General features: G+C 36.8%; 2 protein-coding genes across 2 annotated transcripts; one reads left to right on the top strand and one right to left on the bottom strand.

Moving 5' to 3' along the window:
• Positions 1–3,505: 3,505 nt before the first annotated feature.
• Positions 3,506–13,609, top strand: LOC100370268 (uncharacterized). The gene is made up of 10 exons (XM_002737849.4): positions 3,506–3,636; positions 4,276–4,411; positions 5,613–5,748; positions 7,422–7,625; positions 8,201–8,425; positions 9,364–9,519; positions 10,505–10,597; positions 11,141–11,300; positions 11,639–11,749; positions 12,334–13,609. The coding sequence occupies exons 1-10, from the start codon at positions 3,606–3,608 to the stop codon at positions 12,738–12,740; spliced, it is 1,659 nt and encodes a 552-aa protein (XP_002737895.1). The 5' UTR covers positions 3,506–3,605; the 3' UTR covers positions 12,741–13,609.
• Positions 13,610–14,183: 574 nt separating this feature from the next.
• Positions 14,184–22,089, bottom strand: LOC100370118 (replication factor C subunit 3-like). Its single transcript, XM_085497910.1, has 8 exons — positions 21,873–22,089; positions 19,622–19,759; positions 18,811–18,878; positions 18,158–18,255; positions 16,982–17,163; positions 16,333–16,469; positions 15,674–15,772; positions 14,184–14,608 (listed from the first exon to the last, which is right to left on the bottom strand). Exons 1-8 carry the CDS (start codon positions 21,957–21,959, stop codon positions 14,347–14,349), a joined length of 1,071 nt encoding a protein of 356 aa, XP_085354036.1. The 5' UTR covers positions 21,960–22,089; the 3' UTR covers positions 14,184–14,346.
• Between the last annotated feature and the right edge of the window lie 860 nt (positions 22,090–22,949).

Below are 22,949 nucleotides of genomic sequence, written 5' to 3'. Positions count from 1 at the left end.
TTGAGTACATCCCCCGGTACTCGGTTATAAAGGCATTTGAGTTATTACACTCATCTTGGTTCAAGCTGCTATGTGTGTAATAACGCCACCTATTGTACTTTCGCAGGAAACACTCATTTCGCAATCGTTTTAGTATTAGCGAAAAATGTGCGGCCTTTTTGTGCTCACTGGCAATATATTTGGGGGAGGGGACTGTCAACTGGTTAGGCTGAAATCAAGTACACTCAAAATCTTACATAGAAAGCATGCAATCTGTTAAATAATATGCATGAAATGGCAATTTATCAGTGGTTTACATAACCCACAACGACAAAAGATTTCATCGTGCATAATTTTGTAGTATTTTTTTTCGACTTCAATCAATGGCTAACATTTTGAAATAGTGAAGTTTGGGTATGGTAAAACGTTCTATAAGGCAGACAAAATATGCTGGAATTGGCGTAATGTACAGGTTGCATCTTACTAATTTGACTAATAGGTGGGGAGGAATTTTGACTTCAAAGTCTGAATCAGTAATAACGACTAAATTGTGCATGCAATTAAAAAGAAAAAAAACGTTATCCAATCAAAATAGTTTAATAGAGACCCAGAAAATTGGAATAACTTGAGTGAAATTTTAACCAAAAAAAACATATTTCTCTTTTCCTTATACAGAACAGAGACCTCTTCAGTTTTCTAGGTTCTAAAGGTTTACAAGTATCAGCAAATCTAGTCGCTGACTTACACATGGTGAGTGAATGACCTCTATTGAAATAGAGCTAATTATAATCCATACCATAAACATGAATTAAACAGTTGACAAGGAGATTTAGTTACTGGTTTAAGAGCAAGAGGCCCAATGGGATAGAATTAAAACGTGACAAACCTGTATAAAACGACCACAAAAGGCACAAACCTGTTTATAGCGACCACTGAACGTGAGTCAACCTGTGCATTAAGACTAACAAAGGTTCAGCCAAACCTGTGTATAGTAACCATTCAAGATACAGCCAAACCTGTGTATAGTGACCACCAAGATACAGCCAAACCTGTGTATAGTGACCACCCAAAGTATCTTTATTGAATACCTTGTTGTATCACTAGTACCTTTATAGAACCTGTATACTTATAAGGAGCATCCAAGTACAGTGAAATGTACACAGTTAGGGTTTTGCTTATATACGTATTCATATAAATATCAGGAAAGCCAAGGCATGGTCAGCCATGAGAAAGATGGATAACATCTGGAGGTCAAATATGTCGAGAAGTTTCAAGACTCAGTTCTTTCGAGCTACAGCTGAAAGCATACTGCTTTACGGAGCTGAGACTTGGACACTCACAAAAGCAATGGAAAAAGACCTTGATGGAACATACACATATCTCTTGCGTCATGCTCAAAACATCAGCTGGAGACAAAATGTCACAAATAAAGACCGCTATGGTAATCTACCAAAAGTATCTAAAACAATCAGAAAACGTAGACTCAGACTAGTGGGACACTGCTTCAGACACAACGAACCAGCGTCCTTGGTGCTACTGTAGAAACCAACCCATGGACAGATAAGACCTGGCAGGCCTTTTGATGACTATGTACCTGTGCTTCAAAGGATACTGGCCTAAGCACTGAAGAACTAAAAGTTCCGATGAGGGACAGGTAATTGTGGAGAAAGATGATCATGGAAGCGGGTGCGCCCGACTGATGATGATGATAAATTTGTAAAAAAACGATCATCAGCTTTCATTCAAATTCAAATATTCACTAGTGATTGGTGGTGGGCCTACTTGGAACGCAAAAGGGAGAATCATGTATTTTTCGTCCGCCAACTGTTTATTTTAGATGAGAAATATATAATGGTATACAAATACTAACAACCCCAAATAGTCAAAAAGTATCTCTTATTTCTATAGCTTAATCGGTATCAGTAGCATTATGGGTATTATTGAACTGTTTTTGATGCGTCCTACTACAGCTGCATAGTCAGCTCACACGTGGAACGGAATGTAAATTTGTATTTTTTCTATGCGATTTTCGTTCAATAATTTATGGTTGTGTTAGTTATTTTCAATATACCATTATGTAATCTAACGTACCAGAAACTGTGTCAACTTCTTCTCGGTGTATCATCAAAGCATCTTGTTGTAATAAAATAGGAAAACGACATTCAATTCTGCAATTCGACTCTGGTATTATAAAAAAAAACCAGACACTTATATTATAACAGCGCGTCAAATAAAAACAAACCATTTTCTAAATGTCATCGTTCAATGATTACAATATTGTATTCAGCATGGTTGTAATTTTTTGTTTGAAAGCAAAGTGAAATGTCATTTTATTTAACTTTCTGTCAACATCCCAACGCATAGTACACTGCTAAAATTGGGTTATCACTATCTTACTGTGAAATGATAAATAATGCGATCTAGTTACACCCACTGTGCCCAAATAAAGTAGAAAATGGCGTTATATAGGAATGTGAACTTGAAGTGAAAACACATGGAAGGGAACAAGTTACCTTATTACAAGCATTTTCTCAGAAATGTTGAACGTTAAATGTCACCCAAACCTCACATAAACGCAGTAGGGATTACTAGAGAATTTTAGCCTGAACTGTTATCTAATTTTCTTTCATTTTGATTTTTTCACACGATTTTCTTCTCACAAATGTGGAACAGATATGTGATATAATTAATTACGGAACCCTTGTTTAAATACTGTATTTTCCTTGCCTTCAAGAAATGACAGGGAAGGTATCATATTAGCCTGACATGTAGGCGTGAGTGGCGCCATCGTCGGCTGAATGGCATCAGACTCCACTAACGCCCGACGGAATATTGTCTCGTCGGCAAGATCAATACTGCGAATTTCTCAAAGTTCACGCCTCCTTGCAACGTGTTTCAAAGAGTATTTATTTTGGTGGTTATGGTAACACCGTCAATCAAAGCCGTGGTTGCATTATCAGGCTAGTATAATAAATAAAAGAAGTTAATTCAAGTTGTTGTTGCCGTTGTTTTTTTATTGTGGTGGTTGCCAAAAACTGAAACTTTCAATCAGCTTGAAATACCCCCCCCCGATATTATTTTATTATCAGCTTATCTCCCTCATTCAGTTGGTTTAGCCTTCGAATCAGTGTATAATGCATTTTTTTTTGATATCCTTTATTCTTTACTAGTTGTAATCATAGACAGTATAGTAGGATGTTTCTAAACTCGTTTTTTACCTTTCTTTCTAATGAGTCCCATATATCATTAACTTTCCACATTAATATCACGTTTATCTAAACAAATCCGTACCCCTTTTTTCACATATAACATTGTATGGCGATAAGCAATCTATTGGCAAAATATAAAAAATCGAAGACTTTCGTGAAACTGTATTGAGCCACCCTACTTATTATTATTTAAAAAGTATCGCTTTTATTTTTATTTTCAGTGTGTTATTAATTATAAATCCGCATAGAGGGCGCTGGTCGTTGACGTACAGCGTGTTAAAAATAGCACAATCACATGACGAAGGATTGCCTCATCAACTACCGACTTTGTACCGTACCTTCAGCGTGTTGTTTTGCAGTGAGTTGTTCTGAAAACCCCTGAAAATTCGCTGTTTTGCTCGATGTAGACATTTAACTATGTGGAGGATAGTCCATAATGTCCAGAGAGGTGAGTTATATTTTCAGTCACAGTCCTCGGCCTCGGTTTTTTCAGAATTGACGCGGCGTAGTGCCGCACTAGTTTCGGCTGTTTTATCGCATCTCCTGGTTTCGTATCGTTGTAGTAGCCAGTTGTTGTTTTTTTGATCGGGGATGTGTTTCGCCCGCCATGGAGATTCGTAATGCAACGTAAACCACAACCGATGACAATAAACTCAACCCCTGAGCGTTTAGTGAACCCAAGAGCTACAGTAAAGTTTTGATTCAACCCACATACGTCGTCGGCAAGGTACACCGGCCGGCGCCGCGGCATGCATACATAAATCCCCGGCATAAATCAAACCAGAAATCCAAACAAGACACTCCTACTCGCCCCGTGACGATCGCACATCGTATCATACATCTTTCACCCCCCCCCCCCAAATAGTGAAACACGTAACATACATTTAAAATTACTTTATTATGACTTCCAATGTCATAGTATTACGGTACTTGTTTTGGGTTTCAGCGGCCCTGATGACCCCATTTCCGTGACGTCACCTTCATGATTGTGTACAAAAGGTCATACGAGTACAACAACTGATAAATAGGTCAGTGTCTCAAGGTGACCTTTAATAATATACTGTTTAATTTTTGTACTGTAAAACAGGTTTCAGGCAGTTCACTTACAATCAACCATTGCGGACAACTAACCTATCCCAACAAAATAAAAACCAAGACGAGGATAAGACAAGTTCTTACCACTATCACAATGGGTTAGTGCCACCAGACAGACAGGTAGCAAGGTAAACAATCTTTAGTAGTTTTATATCAGTTATCTTTATACATCTGTCACTACTGTATACGGCAAGAGTTCCTTAATAGGCCTCCTCACTCATAACTCTAAACCTAACCATGCCCCTCCAGTGCTTCTTCCCTATTTCAATAGTATATTCAAGTCAATTATAGTTATTTCGAAAGGGCACATTGAATAACATTAGGGGCTGGATTGTTAGGGTTAAGGTTCAGGATGAGGGGGCCTTAACTTTTTCACCACCAGACTTTCTCGCCAAAATTGTTTTCACTTTTTTCTTATATTCTTCAATATTTCTACTTGGAGCCAACAGACAAAATTTGAGTCAATTTGGTTATTTTTGTCTCTTTTGAAGAAAAGTGCAGACTATAAATGGGACTAATTTTATGAATCGCTCCTTTCTATAATAAAATCATAAATATTTTTAGAATCTAATTTTGACATTAAATTACTACTTTGACGCAGTCCGAAAACAAGGACTTATGTTTTGACCTTTGTGCGTGCATGCATGCTCCCGTGCATGTGGACCTGTATCTTAGACATGCCTGGACCAATCACAATCAAACTTCACACATACACCCTACATAATATTATACATCTGCACATCTGTTTCACTATCTGATTCAAGATGGCCGAATGGTGGCCATCTTTGTGCTAAAAAATCATCAAAATCAAGCATTTATAGATGGATTTTGTTTAAACTTGGTACATACATTATGGAACCCTGATGCATATCATTTTATTTTTCAGATCCAATTTAAAATGGCTGATTGGCGACCATTTTGTTTTAATGAATGCAGTTCTAGTGCCATATCTCTGATATGCTTTGACTGATTATATTCAAATTTTATATATTCGTTTTACATCATGTTATAGATATATAGATGTATTCAAAATGGCCGACTGGTTGCCATTTTGTTTTAATTAATGCTGTTTCAGAGCAATATTCCTCAATATAGACAAGTACTCGTTTGACGATCAGATACAAGATGTCAGTCATTTTAATGTTAAAAAATCATCACAATCAAGCATCATCTTCTGGATCCATACTTCTTACATGTTTATGTTCCAACTATATAACTATAAACAAAACTATATATCTTAAATTTGATAACTAACAGGGACTGTGCCATGCATGGCTTGTTATTATTAACTCACGATGAACTGAAGTGTTTTCTTATTACAAATTCTAGAATACATTGCGGTGTGAGTTCTGACCATGGCGGTGGAGATGGCAACAGACAGAGAGAGGATTGGAACAGTTTTAAGCAGAGGTTTTCCTGGTCCACGTGTCATGGATCGTCCACGGTGTGTGAAGCTATGGGCTGGGTAAGTGCCATCACTGCATAACCTGATATTCTTATAAATAAATATCAAAGCACACTCAAACCAAAAATTCACTTATTTTGACCATAGACACACCTCTATGGTTTACCTAAGTGTATGCGCTAATAATAGAGCAAGTACAGTAATTGTTTGGCTCAAACTAGGTGTGGTCCTGATAGGCATAGTACCGTATTTATCCAGGTATAAGACCAGGGTCCTGAACATGGAAAATTGCCAAAAAGAAGGGGTGGGCGTTTGCCAGGAGATCCCCGGCAAAAAAACACGAAAATTGACAACACGCAGATTGAACTGCGGCAGGGAATAGAACGGCAAATGAAAACGTGCAACGGAAATAAATGAACAATATGCAACAAATGTCCAAGTCGACTGTAGCCGTCGAACAAAATCCCTACAACTTATTCCTGAAGTTCGTCGATATCGTCCAACACAATTTGGACTTAGCACTTTTAATCCACGGAATTTGCAGTCTGTCAGCTTGGCATTTTTCATTCATGTCTAATCATAATAAAGAGACAAGAAAAATGGGGTCGCTCTGCTGCGATGGCACACGATGCTTTTGTTTACAGTCTAGCAATCATCTTTGACCTTTATGCATCTGCTTTACTGATTGGCTAAGAATAACATCACTACTAGTATTTCATCATAAAGGTCAAATCGTGACATTGCTTTCTTATCAGACTCGACGCTTATTAATCACGGTGAAAGTTATCATTCAGCAAGTTCCGTCGGTAGGAATGTCTCACTATATGGATATCGCAGGGGACTTGAAATACAAAGTGTTTTTTTTATCCAAAGACAGAAGAATAGTTTTCATGACAGAAATGCAATAGCGGTGATAAAAGATGGTAAAAAAGTTGGCAGTCTTCGGCGTGACATTGCAAAATTGCTGGCCCAAGTTATGGATTCGCAAGCTGCTACAAAATATTTATAAAGCCAAAATAACGTGATTTCAACCATTCTCCCAGGTACGGGTTGCTACAATATTGCAACATTGTTTTCATTGTCGACGATGCTAAAGCCGAACGAGTACGACACTTGCTTAGCGGCTCTCCTTATACGATTTGCTTGAATCGTTTCTAAGGAAGCACGAACAAAACGGCCGGCCCTTTTTAGGGCCACGGCATATTTCAAAAAGAGAAGTATCACGACAGACTTCAAAAAAGTCAACTAACTGTTAATACAACCACAGTCAACGAATGGAAAATAGTTTTTTTGTTTTGTGTAGTAAAAGACCCCCCTGGGCGTGTGCACGGATATGACCTCAACTTCTTTATTGTGTCAAAAGTAGGGGGTGGGCGTTTGTCCAGGCATGGGCTCTTACCCAGATAAGTACGGTATAAGGTATATTAGAGAATATCACAGGGTATGCATGTAATGAGTACAGTACGCATATTTTGATCGTATCAGCCAACATGTGTAGTGGAGGTTTATGCCTGCGTGAATCATTTTCAGTGTGTCCTTGAGATAGCCTGCTTGTTAAAATAATACAATGAATGATAACAACCCAAAATGGCAATGAAAAATAGATAATTTTTGAACAGCACACTTAAAAATATTTGCCCTGTTACAGTGTTATTAATGGGCATAATCATGAAAGTGGCCTTTATGAACTGACTATTTCATTATCCTGTACATGTATTTTGACTTAATTCCAGGGCACTGCAATCGCTGTGGGTTTGCATCTATGTAGGAATATCGGCAGAATCGACTGGGTTACGGATGATGACAAAACAAGATTTCAGCGTGCGCTGGGTAGGTTTGCGCTGGCAATGCCAAGAACATTCAAAGATCGCCTCGCTACAACTCGGATGTCAGTCGTAACTGAAGGTACAAAACAACAAGATTCAACCGAGCAGACAGTAAGTACATCCTGTGGTATGATGCATTTCATAATGATAAGCCAGTACTGTTACCAACCTTTTTTCTAAACTAGAAGCTTTTTATCCTGATTTTTGAAAGTTAATTCAATGGAGTCACGCAACACATATGGCAATATGTATGTGTGTGTGTGTCCTCCTGTTCCACAGATACCTAAAGAATCACTCATTGGATTTTGATGAAACTTGGTACATAGATGCTCTGGGACAATGCACCGACCAAAATAAGTTAAAAATTCAGCTAACAGTTGACACCAATGTTGAATTGACTAATTGCAGAATTGGTGAACATTATTAATTACTATAAATATGTTTATAAAAGAAGTTTTTTAAGTTTTGTAATTCTGATATTCCTATGAATATTAATAATTAATTATTTAGATTCTAAAATTATTATCTTTGAACAATCCAAGGCTTGAACTTTGATATTCTGAAAACGCTAAAAACTTTAATTGCTTTGGGCTGATTGAAATTGTCAAGAATATTTATGACTATTTTTAGAGGCATCAGGAGATTGATGATCTTGTCTAACTAGACATTTCCGTTGTTTTTTCCAGCCAGAACAACTTTTATTGGAAGTTAGAAGTAAGTTTGAATCGTTAGCCGATGAGAGTACAGGAACTGTCCTGAATGCAGTGGGTTTAAATTACGTGGAGAAAAGAAATTTTGTTAAAGCCGCTGAAGAATTCCGACAAGCCAGTGATATGGGACATGGTAAAGCAATGTATAATCTTGGTATATGTTATGAACAGGGAATGGGTGTTAGTCAAAGTCTTGCAAAGGTAATAAAATGAAATGTACTTTTACTGTGTTGAAATTTACCTCTGGTCACATGTATGTAAATGTGTCGAAATGGGCGTAGTGCGAGTGGCTAGTGCTAGTAGCACTAATCCGAAAAAGTACTAGATCTAGTGCTAAAATGGCACTAGATCTAGTGCTAAAATGCCACTAGATCTAGTGCTAAAATGGCACTAGATCTAGCGCTAAAATGGCACTAGATCTAGCGCTAAAATGGCACTAGATCTAGCGCTAAAATGGCACTAGATCTAGTGCTAAAATGGCACTAGATCTAGTGCTAAAATGCCACTAGATCTAGTGCTAAAATGGCACTAGATCTAGCGCTAAAATGGCACTAGATCTAGCGCTAAAATGGCACTAGATCTAGTGCTAAAATGTGCACAGTGCGAGTGGCATTGTTATCACATTGTCAACGACGTCGAATAATAGGAGGGGCATCAACAACCACTTTCATATGCAAACTACAAACAGTATAAAACATCGACAATCTGCGCGAGATGTCCATAACAATACTTTCTTTATATAATACCGGATTCTGTCGTAAATTCGCCCTGGGGATTTCACGGGTGATGGGCGCTTATTTGGGGTTCAAAATTTAAAAAAATAATTATCAAATATTTTGGGGGGAAATTTTCATTGTATCCAACTACACAGACTTTCTACGCCGTCAGTTGTATGAATATTTTAACATTTGAACTCATGTGGGTTTATTTGGTACTGCAAAGTTCATTTTTGCTCAGTATAGCATTTGTCAAAGTTAGGAGATCAATTCATAATTAATATTGTGAATTAATTATTCACAAGATAATTAAAAGGAATTAATTCCCATGAATATTGTCTTATACTGCTTTGCTGAGGGTGCATGTGGGTTCCACATCTTTGATATGGACATCTTAAGTTACAATACATCCATGCCTTGCAGGCTGCTGAATACTATAAGCAGGCAGCTGATAAGGGACATCCTATGGCACTTTACAATCTAGCTGTCTTTCACTTGATGGGTCTAGCTGGTTTGAAGAAGGACACCCAGAAAGCAATAGACCTGATGGAAAATGCAGCTGAACAAGGACTATTACAGGTAAGACTGAAATACCGCAGTAAGTTACACACTGTTTTATGGCAGCTACACCCTCCCTTGATGATATTGAACTCTCCCTGTAATGGAAATACAAGCAATGATCCTTACAAGATTGTGCCTGATTGGCTATCCAACCGTAACACCTAACAGTCGGTCCAATCAGGGAGCAGCTTGTTTGTTGTCAGGTTTTTCTCGATGTATCAAATTCTGCCTTGTATATATGCTTTGACTCTACTGCAAAATTCTTACTCACACCACAGTGTAATTATTGGTGGTGTAATTAGTCATCGAATAATTCCGGGTTTAGTTCACTAGTACCCAGATCCTTGAAAAAGGTTGGGTTAGGAGTTCTAGGCAATGTAAGTGGTAAGCGTTTTGCTTTAAAAACATTATAACTATCTTTTAAAATGTAACAAAAGTTTCTGCTCAGGAAATCAGTGTGTTTCCACATAATTTATTATTGTCAGTCCAGATTCATGTCTTAGTATGGTGACCCGATTAGTACTTGTACCATGGCTGTCTTGAATTGGTCAATGAGTGTTCTAGAATTTCTGCGGTTATATTTTGTAACCTTGCTATGGCATGGCAATGAGATCAAACTAATGTCAACACTGATTACCTGTACTTTAAACTTTTTAACTTTCGCAAGAGACAAATTGAAGAGTCATTGAAAATTGCAGAGACTGTATCTTCATTTCATGCCATAAAATGCCCAAATAGTGTGAATTACTAGAGTGAAAATTGAACGGTTTAAAATATGCAACAAATTGACTATAAGCAACTCGATTTGTTGAAATTGTACGAATTTGCGGTAGATGTCATACATACAACTGTATTAGTTGAATCATTTGATGATTACAGCACATAAACCACTCCCACATCACACTAATGGTTTATATGCCATAATCATCACATGACATGATTTAATTAACATTAAACATATCATTATCACCAATAGTTTCACATAACCTGTTTTTAAATACAGGCGCAGTCCTACCTTGGTGTGTATTACACTGAAGCACCACATAGGAATCTGGAGAAAGCCTTTGAACTATTTCAAGGTGCCGCTGCCAGTGAGGTAAGGATTTCACAAAATGTAATGTTTTGAAAACCCTGCAGGATCCCTGTAATTATCGTTTTTTTCACATGAAATTTCATTAGCCATGGCCAGCATGGTGTAATATTAATAGACAGAGATACTGTAATAGTGGATTAGATGCCTGGTGGTATAGTGGTCATGTACATACTTATAGCTGTATGCTGTTGTCTGAAAAAGGCCAGAGAATACATTTTCAAAAAAACTTCTGGCTGGTTTTCTTGCTCATGTAATAGCATAAAATGTGTAACTTAATTTGAACATAGATTGCCCCATTACATTACATAAGCTGGATGTAGTGTATTATAATATTCACTATGGCGCTACAATGAAGTCAGTTGTTAATATTAAAGCGCAATAGTCCTCAATATCGCATCATGTTCAAGACGGTTCCCATGTGACTTGTTCAATGCATATTTAAATATATTGATTTCTTTAAATGAAATTCGTCAATGGCTTTGGTGTTTTAAAGATCACTATTTTAAAAATGCTTGACAGTTCATAAAATCATCTCTAATTCTCTAGGATGCTGAAAGTCAGTATTACCTTGGTATATGCTACGAACAAGGCTGGGGTAATGGTAAAAATACAGCAAAAGCCGCTGATCTCTACGCCAAGGCAGCTCACCAAGGCCATGCTGGTGCACAGTATAACTTGGCTGTCTTCTATGAAATGGGGCTAGGCGGTAAGTGTTGATCAGACCAAGGGTACAATAATAAATAAGGACGGGCAACTTACATAAACATTGTATGTTGGAGACACTAGAAAAAAATGTTTCTTATGCCACTTGCTTTACTATTTCTAGAAATGTTTGTTCATCACATTATTTTTCAATCATCAGTGGAGTCGTCATTTGTATTTTGTGTGTTTGACATTGTTGCAGGAAATGCTTCATGTTATGAGCACGACCTTTGACCTCTGCTGGTTGATATGGCTATTAACTATTAACTATTTTACAGTTATCTTCACATGTCTAATCCTTAATAAAGCAAACTCGACATCTATTATTTATTGTATTACCAGGTCTTCCCATAGACAAATCATATGCAAAGGACCTGTATAAATTAGCCAGTGAGTCAGGCTCACAGCTGGCAGCTCAAGGTATTGCAAGAATAGAAAAGGATGAGAAAATAGGTTAGTACCATTTCTTATGTTGCAGTTGACATAATTCAGTTCAGTTGATTTAAAACCATTTTTGTACAGTAATTTGTTGTAATGTTACTACGTACATGTAGTATATCGTAACAGATAATATCATAAAAAGAAGTCTAACAGGTTTCAATGTTGTCAGAACTGTGCATGCATGTAGTGGAGGTACATATAAAACGATGAATGTATCTATACTGATATGCATATGCATTGATAAAACCCATAACAGGCAAGCTCGTAAATTCAAAAAATTGTCATACTTAACTGTGATCATGAATTAGTTTGGTGCACCTTACCACCAATATCATCAGCGATTGTGTTGCAAGCTATGTTTCCCATAAAACTGATAACAATCTACTGGCTCCCTGAAAGCAACATTGCTTGAAACACAGTTGTATCTTCAAACAATTCACTTACGATATACTGTGATTATAAAGTATTGCTATGACCAGGAGCCCTGGCCATCAGCAATGTTTATGTTGATGTTATACCTACCGTACTTTCTCATCGATGACAGTTGTGTCTGGAATTTCAATTTGCTCTTTTTTTTTTTAATTACATTTCCTCAGCTTTACTGGAGTCAGCAGTGAATAAACCATTGCCATCGCAACACAGTGTGCCAAATTTTGAAAACACGAAACCAATCTCAAAGCCCAAATCGTTACATGCGTCTGTATCGTCACCTGCATTGACAAGTCTAGCAGAGACTCCAAATAACAACAAACAAGAGATTTTAGGAATGCGTAAACAATCTCAATCGGTTCTCAACTTGTGTTTACCAAGCCTGTTCCAGTTTGAAGACTACCCGGTGTGTGAAGCCGATATAAAGGGAAGCCAGGATGACATGTACGGGATAAGCATTGACTTTGATGGCAACGATTGGCTATCACAATTTGGACTTGGAATATCAAACACCAACAATAATTTACATACAGGGCATTTCGGTTTCAGCAGTATCATACAGAGTGGGTCTTGAATAATTGCGGATATTGCTACAATCCGTTTGTAATTGGTGCTATATGAAGTATATATATGTATATAAAGAGAATGCAGATTGACAACCATGTCTTTTATTAATAAGCTACAAAGACACGTTGGCATTTATATGCAAGGGTATGCTTGACTTTGTCAATTAATGTTTTTGAACAATTGGGAATAATGATGACCACCATTTTTGTATGTTTTGTATAGGACGAGTTTGACTCCTTATCATATTCAGTGAAATACACTGAAGCCGGATAGATAGTGATTATGTTACTTCATTTAAAGATCTCTCCAGTTGTTGTACACCTAAAACTTATCTGAATTTTCTAACAATTCAGGACATCCATCATATCTGATAACTGCACAAATTTTTAAGATATAAGGAAACTATTTTGCCATAAGAACCAATAGTACCGGTAAGTGGTTCAAAAATCACCATTTTCATTGGTGTTTAACACTTTTTTTTTTTGTCTGAAAAGTAGTTGGTTATCCATACCGTATGGTAAAAGTCTAGGAAATATGGAGACAAGTTTTAATGGTAACTGACTACTCTAATTTCAGTAGTCAAATGCCTTAGTGATATAATCTTAACATGTACAAATTATCTTTTGTTCTTCCTACAACACAAACATTAGAATAGTGTCGCGTAATTTGCAACTGGCCAATAATGTTCAATACAGGGTCACTGGATATTATCCAGGTTTGCTCACCGAATGCAGGATACAAAATGGAGATTATTTTAACTTATTAATGGGTATAAATAATATACATGTATGTATGCATGCCTTACACCAGTGGGTGTGCTAAACTTTTGTACAACTTTTGTCAATTTTGTATTAAACTGCACTTTGCATAAACTTCTTTTCTTAGTACGAGTTGATTATTTCATGCGTGCTTGAATTGAAATGAACAGCAGTCGTGAAAATATGGATATTGTCATGTGTTGTGTACACCTAATAAAATTTACTGTTTACCCCCCAATAAAATTTAACTTAAATAGTAATTTTCGAAAACTTGCAACACAAATTGACGTATAAAGCGCATCAGTCAGGTAATACATTGACACGTCTACCTTTTACCAATCTAAGAATTGAGTGGGTATACAAGATCTGATTAGATCCATGGGTGTATCAAGAAGGGTAATTAACATTGACTCAAGAGTGACTGAAAAACTGAATGGGAAAAAAAATTTATTGGAGTTAATTTAAGCAGACATATTTCCTAGTTTATGATTGTCTGCTATATAAATTTACAGATATTAATTTGAAAGGCATTTTCAAGTTAATCCAACTTCCATACAAACAACACATGCATGTGCCCTCTAGACAACTTTTAGAAAAACTTTCCCCTGGAGATCCATTCTACTAAAGTGGTCAATTGATGCAAAAGTGTATCTAGTTCGAGGTGAAATCCTATTTTACAAATAAAATGCACATTTGCTTTCACACTAAGTGGTTTATTTTCCATAAGCAAACTAGCCTTAGTACATTAATATGATGTATAAATACAAAGAATGTCACATAAGAACAGAAGTGTTAGGAATCCATTGTTAGGTTTTCTTCAATGACGGGACAAAACATGAAAAAGCAAAACATTTCTCAGAAATCCATGGCGGCCATTCCATCTTCAAGAAATCGTTTATAAATACTCATGAACTTGGCAACAAACGCTTCTAGATGATAAATTGACTTTGATCCCAATTGTAAACGATGTTCATAAAAAGCGGCCATCTGTGTAACTTCAGCCTTTAATTGACCGTCACAATTGGTGACCAACTCTGCTAACAGTCCTTTCATGATCACCTCAGGTGGAATGCAGTGCGTCAGCAACTCATACAGTCGACCTCTCACTTCCAGCAATCTGATAAAAAAATACATGTAATTAACGTTAACACATCGTCAGCCATGGTGCCAATAGCATCATACTAGGTACTTAGGGCTGTTGTCAAATTATTAATTATTTAATCTTTTTAATTTATGAGACAAGTCAATGGCTACAGTACAGTACAGGTATTTGCACGAGATGAGATGAGTAAATTTCACACATGCGCTGTGGATAATTACAAGATGTGCATCACAAGCAGGGATTTTTTTTAAACAAGGGGCGCAGCGCCCTCATGCCATGGCCATGCACTCCCTTACCCTGGGGAGTAGATTATCGGGCAACTATAAAATTCTGATTGACCAGGGATCACATGTAGCAACAGTCCTCAACTGTGACCTGCCTGATAGCATTTTGGCCCCAAGGAAGTCATACAATGCTCGATTTTAACTTGGAATTATCAAAAACTCCATACCCTGGTAGGGAGAACCGTATCTCCCCCACTTTCTGGCTCCGCTGGATTGCAGTGCCCCCCCCCTCTCTTGCAATTTTTTTTCTAGAAAAACCCTTGACAAGTGTAGTTTTTTTGGAGAGGTTGGGAGGGGACAGGATAAATCCAATCACTGTGCACCGATTTAGTTATGATCGACTTAGTGCCCATATCCAATCACACATCGTGATTTCGTTACCTAGGGTGAAATACATTTAAGCACCCATTCCTTTTCAAAAAAAAACCAAATTTAAAAAAGGCTCCATGGTTAATTTGTTTTATCACATTTGATACAGATAAACCAAGAATACATTATTCCCCTATAAAGTACTAAACCGTTACTGTAACAGGGCTAAGGACAGATGGTGGATGGACGTCTCTAAATAAGGTAAACTGTGAGATCACCAGTTACCCAAACCTAGTTCGTTGACAATGGAAAATGATCATAATTCATTATGATTTTCGTTTTTTTTTTCCTTTAAGTTTACTACTTTCTGTCTGTGTATCTGTCACAAGTATTGGTGCTACTGTAGAAATATATAGTGATAGTCTTTATACCCTCATGTAGATTCATCTAGCTGTAATATCAAACTTGTAGTTAATGTTGAATTCACCTTTTAGGGCTCTGCTGCTGTACTATAGCACTGGCAGTCTCCCTTAGATATATTTCCCAGTCGGCTTCTGCCACTTCTTGGTCTGGACTGAATGGATATCTAGAGTATGAATCATATTTTAAGGTTTTAAAAGAACACCACCAATTATCCTTGAAGACCATATGCCGATCATACAAAATGACGAGTAGCAGAGTTCAATGCCATCCCATACTGCCTATTAAAGTGCATAACTTTGCGGTATTCTCAGGATAACATTATTATTATGTATACATCTAGAATCAATGGCTGGTATCCAAAAGACCTCGACAAGACCCTAGGATCAAAGATCACCCACCCACCCACTCAAAAAACCTAACCAACCCAACCCAACGACCCAGCCTCCCACCAACCCCCAAACACAAACCCAACCACCCACCCACCCACTCACTCATCAGTTTTAGTGCACATTACCAATGGCATGGTTTTCAGTACAGTTTGCATGTGGTTTGTATGTCAATGTAAATTTATTGTATGCTGAATCATTGAAATATAACTTGTTTTGAACACAGACAAATATTCATCATTTACGTAAGCACATACACCACTGATAGTGCAAATTCGATACGCTGGTTAAAATATACAATATGAGTTTGTTGCGCTATTATATGTTGACAACTTACTGCTGTACTTTACAGGCTTCACACATGAGTAATGCTTTCCGTAGATTGCGCTCAGATTTCTCAGCTAGTCTCTTGGCCAGCTCACTGGGCAGATTGAGCCCCTCTTTTCTGCACACATTGTGTAATATCTGACAAATCTAGAGAGCAAATAATACAACATGTTGTTATTAAAATTATCTTGTGCAAGACAACTGGACTTACACTAATCCTTCACTAGTCACCAATGGTGAAATTACATTGAGAGTGGCTACAATAAATTATGTCATTTCAGGCACCAAGGGATAAGACTTAAATTTCAAAATTTTGCTGTTTGAAAGTGGCTTAAAATGGCATCACAGAACAAGCTGAAGTGAGCGATTAATGAGGCAACACTATAGAAATCTCTTCAAAATGGTATAAATTGGAACAGTGATAATTAGTTATACAATGTACTTGGCCTTGATTTGGCAAGTGATAGATGAGTGGAGTTCTCATTTGCTATAGAAAGAAAAATCATCCACAGAAAGATCTTGCTATTAATAAAATAAGTAGCACATTCCAATTTGCTATATGAGTACTGTTTTTTAACACTAGCTGTACTGACTTGTGAAGGTAGATAATTTAGTTGACAAAGATGACACTAGTAAAACTGTTTAAAAAAACACTGTACCTCTTCAATCGAGGGTGCCGCTACTCTAATACCGAGACAACGACTCCGGATAGCGGGGATGACTTTACTGGTGGAATTACAGCATAATATAATACGACATGTTGCCATGTATTTTTCCATAGTACGACGCAATGCATGCTGGGCATCTTTTGTCAGGTGATCTACTTCTGTGAGTATTACAACTGAAGTAAAATTATGAGAAGTAAAATACTTTATTTTAGCTGGAACTACTTTTCGTTTAAAGGGTGTTTGAATGAAGTTTATTTTCACTTATTTTTGATGAGTTGAAGGTAAAATATAGGAAAAATGGTACAATTGCTGGATTGTATTTTACCGAATCATCCTTTCAGCGAAAATAAATTCCAAGCAAAAATAAAATACTATAAAATCTGTATTAGAAACTGGGGCTTCTATTAAAAAAGGACAATGCAACAGAGGGGATATGGCTTCTATTAAAACAGGACAATGCAGCAGAGGGGATATGGCTTCTATTAAAAAAGGACAATGCAACAGAGGGGATATGGCTTCTATTAAAAAAGGACAATGCAGCAGAGGGGATATGGCTTCTATTTGAGCATAAACGCACATGAGAAATGGTAAATTTTTGGTTCAATTGTTCAGAAAAAATTTGTGCTGCTTCTAATACAGATTTTACGGTACTTTACATTAAATAAATGTTAATGGCAAGTTGCAACATGTCTTCATTTTGCATTGTGGGAAAACAACTGTATTTTGCATTAGACAAAGTTGGATTAAGACCGGTAACAACATTACTCATTCCCAATCAACATAAATAATCACAACATATAATCTCATTTTGGATTTTTCATGGCTATGTTTTCTGGGTATTTTATAAATATTTTAATAACATCTCTAATACAATATTCATGCACCTGAAATTAAATAAAATTCAACAATTTTTTATCAGTTTACAGGTGTTAGTTTTTCAAGACTAAGTCATCCTAATTTCTCTGTGTTTTTTTTCAAAATGAGAATTATAGCGACCTGAAATTTGATTGTGGCTTTATATGCTGAAAGTTATAAAATATCATGATTGTTCATTTTAGAGGACACCTTTCAAATTCCAGGGCTTTTCAGTACATTCCAGGATCGTAAGAACACTGTTATAAACACGTACACAAACACTGGACCAATATTACTCTAAGTGAAAAATACCTTTGAATTCCTTCTGTGATGAAGTCTCCAGCTGATTGGACTGTGCTACTGTTTTTAATAATTCTTGAATGACAACTCTGTCCTGGAAGCCTGCATCACTGTTGATGGAAGAAGGACAGAGGAGTACTAGTAATTATAGCAATACAGGAAGACAGTTGTAAATTTGGAGTATGTTAAAAATCTTGTGCATCATAACAAAAAAATTTTTACATGCATGTACAAGAAGTACATTGTAGTGTTCATTTTACAGCAGAAAACTAGAGCCAAGGAGTCGATGAACACCGATCTGTCTACTCCTAATTCAGGTATGAGCAACACACAGGCTCCTATACTTGGATACACATACACTATACCATAGGAATAGACGAAAATAAGACCATACAAAATAATGGGCAAAAAACGTACTGGATAGATCATTTTATTTTACTTTTTATTTTCTTCAGTGGACTAATGTTAATTCCTTGTAGTCAAATTCTGGCCTTCCACTGCATAAAATGTTCAAGCAAATGAGCATATGGATAAATGGTTCAAACATGGATAATTTGCATAAATACAAATTTCAGCAAAAGTTTTGGTAAGGTAAGGGATACCAAAATAATATTGTTTTCTTTAAACAAAGAAAAACATTGGAATATTTAAATATTTCTGCTCACCTTGGGTTTACTTCAATATGATAATTACTGGCTATAGTAGTTATCTCAATTTTACGATTTGACGGTGTCTAAAAAACAAAACAGAATAAATAAATGATAATATAAAACACAGTGTAATGTCATGAACTCAATGATGTTATCAAGAGAACCACACCAAGTAGGCACAAAGGCAATACAGCGCTTGTATTGACTGAGCATTTTCAGGGCTGATGCAATCCCTTACTGCCTGAATGCATACTTTGCGGTATTCTCACGATATAAAACTGAATATTATACTTCTTTTTCCTGCTTATAGCAATAATTTAGAGAGACAGCCCAGTGAAAAATATTCTTTAGTGAAAAATGAAACTTGTGAGGCTGTATTCAGTACGATGTAAACAAAAGAATGCAATTAAAGTAAGTGACAAACTTCGTTCAAACTTGATAGGCCGGTCACACCTGAACACTAGTTAGGTGAATAATTTGACAAAAAAATCATACCATGGCAATGAGACATGCACAGTTAATTACTGTTTTACACTTATATCACAGTGCGCACAAATCATGCGCATCAAATCTAAATCATGTCCTACCATTGCCATGGCCAGGAAAATGATTGTTTGTGTCCCTCAGTGGATCGTCAATCTGAGGATTGTTGATATAGATATAAGCTTTGCTTATAAAAACGATACTATTAGGACTCGCACTGATGTGAAATCACAAGATTACAGAAGATTTTTACATGCTGGAAAAAGTCATCTAAAATTATCATGCAAGAACTAATTTGTAGTTCAAAAAACATAAATTACTTTGACATTTTATTTACACTCACCGTAAAATTATTATGTTCAAGTCGTAACTTTTCGACTCCTGATCCATAGAGCTCTCTAAGCAGACACATTATACGCGTCTTTTTGCCAGCACCTGACGGCCCATAGACAAGTAGATGTGGAAAATCACCACTGTGTACCTGCATTCAAGAAGTCAGTACAGATAATCTACAGTAAAACGTACAATTTTGAGTTCCAGATATTCAGGGTTTTACATGACGCAATATATTGACGCATAATTATGACCGTATGACCCTTATAAAAATCAGCAGTGCGTCCTACGGGACGCAGGAAATTTGGCGTCAAGTCGTCAGTAATCCACCCCTCCATTTGATCTGCAGTAAGTTGCTAAATGGGCTCTGTAATACTAGAACGTCCCTCGATTTCAAATGGAACACTCCAAATGGTCATTCGTATGTGCGTTGCTATTTACACCAATCACAAAAAATGTTCTACGTAGACGCTTTGTATTTATACTTTTTCAAGGTGTTAGCTTGTTTCTGATTGGCTCTAAACTTCAAATGGTCCTCAACATTTAAACATGGCAACAGTGCCAAGGCAGGCCAACCTCCGTCTTTCTTTTGCGGCAGGCTGTCCAGCCAGTCTACTAATTCTCCTGTTGAAGCTTCACCAGCTACGTCCAGTGAAAAGCCCCACGTTTTACCAAAGAAGGATCGTTCTTTCAACGATGGGTGACTAAATCGTATAAAATGGCTTCGTTACATATCAGACCGATACGTTATGGAATGTGAAGTTTGGGTGAGAGCGAAAGCCAAAAACCCTTTTACTGACGAGTGTTCAAATTTTCGAAACTCTAGAAGTCACATCAGTGTCCGTGTGTTGTCCAAAAAGTCAGACTTTACGGCTGCTCGTCAGGTAGCAAACGAGAGGAAATATCAAGGTACAAGTGACAATCTGAAATCATACGCAGCTCAGCTGCGAACTGTTTATGTTATTGCGATGCTTTTACTGATTTCATGCATGTTCAGAATTCGTTGTATGAATAAAGATGTTTTTTTCATACCGGTACTCCTCCATTGAACTCAAATCATCTCATTATCTCTCTATTGTATTGTTTTCCCTATTTAACAGATATCAATTTCTTGATTTGTGTATGACCCTTAAATTTGTAATTATGACCCCCACATTTTCAGACAAGAGATCCCAATGACCCCCACATCTAAAAAATTATGTAAAACCCTGGATTTTTACATGATTGGTAATTCACAAACATTCCCATCGACAAAATTATGCAAAAGAATCTATGAATGCCCTAGGGGCAGAAAAAAAATCTTGTACCATTGAAAATAAGACATTGGGGGTGGGGGTGGGGAAGTGGTTGAAGTAACTAAACACATAGCTACATTGTACACTTATTTTCCTTGTCTTGCATAATTAAAACAGTACTGTAAAATACTTTATTTCAGCTGGAATTAATATTCGCTGAAAAGACTTTGGGTGTTTTGTATGAAATTTATTTTCACTGATTTTTGAAAAGTTGAATGTAAAATATTGAAAAACGGGTATATTCACTGTATTTTATTTTAACCGAATCCTTCCTTCAGCGAAAATAGCGAAAACAAAAGTATTTTACAGTATTACATTTGATCACATGACCATGGTTCACATTCTCAGTTATGACATTTAGTGTGAAATATCACCTACATTTGGTGGAGAATAAAAAATCATGACTCAGTACAATTTTTATCTAAGTTATATGAGAAGTTCAGACTGGATAACAACAATTACTTGCATTGTTCAAGGACAATAACAATAATGACTGAAAGTTTATTTTGAAAAAATAGAAGAATAGTAATATTTCTGTCGATTGTAGAAAACCATCTGTGGCTGTAACTGGGAGGCGATCGGAAAAAGACTAGCTAGCTGTCTTGGTTTCGCTGTGGGAAACTTTTCATCGCAAGGTGAAGGATAATATTTATACATACTGTATCTTGCACTGCGGATGTGAATAATAATAGCCCCCTCCCTCGATTACAAATGGTTACCCCAAGTTAGATAACAATCACTGTGTGTTGCGCAGATTCGGCGAAATGTGGCAGAATAAACCGCGTCTCCGGACACCACAACACTGTATACTGAACCGTACAATGCATCGTTTTCAACAACTTTTGTAAATAGTCGGTTTTAGCGGCTTCATTCGTCAAACCATGGAGCTAAAAAATCTTTTTTTAGCTCCATGGTCAAACGAATGGGAGAGTGACAACTACAAACAGTGGCCACTGGGTCACTTACCAATTGTTTTATGTTGGCTGCTTGCTCCTTGTGGTAATCCAGCTTTGCCAGCGATGTTGGCCGGTATTTATCAACCCACAGACTCATATTACCTATTAATAGTTGGATCTTCACTCTGTAGACACGACACGCAAAAACAACTGACAAGTTGAGATGAGGTCAAACGATGAAACTTCGCGGTTCTTTTCTGCGCATGTCAGGCACGGTATGTAAATTTGTCCGTGTCACTGCGCATGCACACATTGATAAATTTGAAATGGCGCGAGATTTCAACGTGGCTTACTTGTGATTATACATATGGTGATGGGCTATGTTTATTCGAGAAATAACGTAATACGCTGATGTCCATAGCACCCATATCAGCCATCAAACAAAGGATTTTATGATAGTGGATTATATATTGCTAAATATGGGGAAGGGTAAAAAAAATCGTTGATACCTGTTCAGAAGAATTGACTGAAAAGTCAGAAATCTTGCATGTAGCGTCAGAACAGTTGGAATGAATTGAATTCGGGAGAGCACAATAAAAAACCAAACATCTTGGAAAGTCGGAACCTTTTCGTGCAAAGTCGATAAAGTTGCCTGCAAAGTTGGTAAAATCACGGAAAGTCTGTGTAGTTGCATAAAAAGTCAGTAAAGTTACATGAAACATCAGAAAAATTTGCATGGAACATCAATAAAGTTTTATGGAGAGTCGGAAAAGTTGCCAGCAAAGTCGGTACAGTTCGTGGAAAGTTGGTAAAGTTGAGTACAGTGTCAGAAACTTTGCATGGAAAGCGTTAACATTTCTGAACAAGCAGCCTGTCGGCTGAGATAGCTCTGCTGTTAGCAATGCACATTACAATTAAAGAACAGAAGATATCATTAGAAAATGAACAAATCTGAGAGAGGTCCACATGTAGTACCTATATGTATAGTATCAAAGCAATTGGACTTGCGGTTTTCAACAAGAAGTCAAAAATATCACTTTTTACCAAAAATTGAAAAAATATTCACTAAAATTAGAGAATAAAAGATATCATCAGAAAATGAACAAATCCGAGAGAGGACCACATGTAGTACCTATATATGTAATAT

This window comes from Saccoglossus kowalevskii, chromosome 4, assembly GCF_978046115.1.
Source record: "Saccoglossus kowalevskii chromosome 4, keSacKowa6.1, whole genome shotgun sequence".
NCBI classification, from domain to species: Eukaryota; Metazoa; Hemichordata; class Enteropneusta; family Harrimaniidae; genus Saccoglossus; species Saccoglossus kowalevskii.
Note: the sequence above shows the minus strand (reverse complement) of the source record. Positions and strands in the feature narration are given on the sequence as shown.

Bases quoted from the DNA above. Each gene is read 5' to 3' on its own strand.
- LOC100370268 (XM_002737849.4), top strand. From the start codon at position 3,606: ATGTGGAGGATAGTCCATAATGTCCAGAGAG. The intron at 7,626-8,200 runs GTAAGTACATCC...TGTTTTTTCCAG, and splicing joins AAGATTCAACCGAGCAGACA to CCAGAACAACTTTTATTGGA. The intron at 10,598-11,140 runs GTAAGGATTTCA...CTAATTCTCTAG, and splicing joins AAGGTGCCGCTGCCAGTGAG to GATGCTGAAAGTCAGTATTA.
- LOC100370118 (XM_085497910.1), bottom strand. From the start codon at position 21,959: ATGAGTCTGTGGGTTGATAAATACCGGCCAACATCGCTGGCAAAGCTG. The intron at 18,256-18,810 runs GTGAGCAGAAAT...TTCCATCAACAG, and splicing joins CATATTGAAGTAAACCCAAG to TGATGCAGGCTTCCAGGACA. The intron at 14,609-15,673 runs GTGAATTCAACA...TTTTTTTATCAG, and splicing joins CAGCAGCAGAGCCCTAAAAG to ATTGCTGGAAGTGAGAGGTC.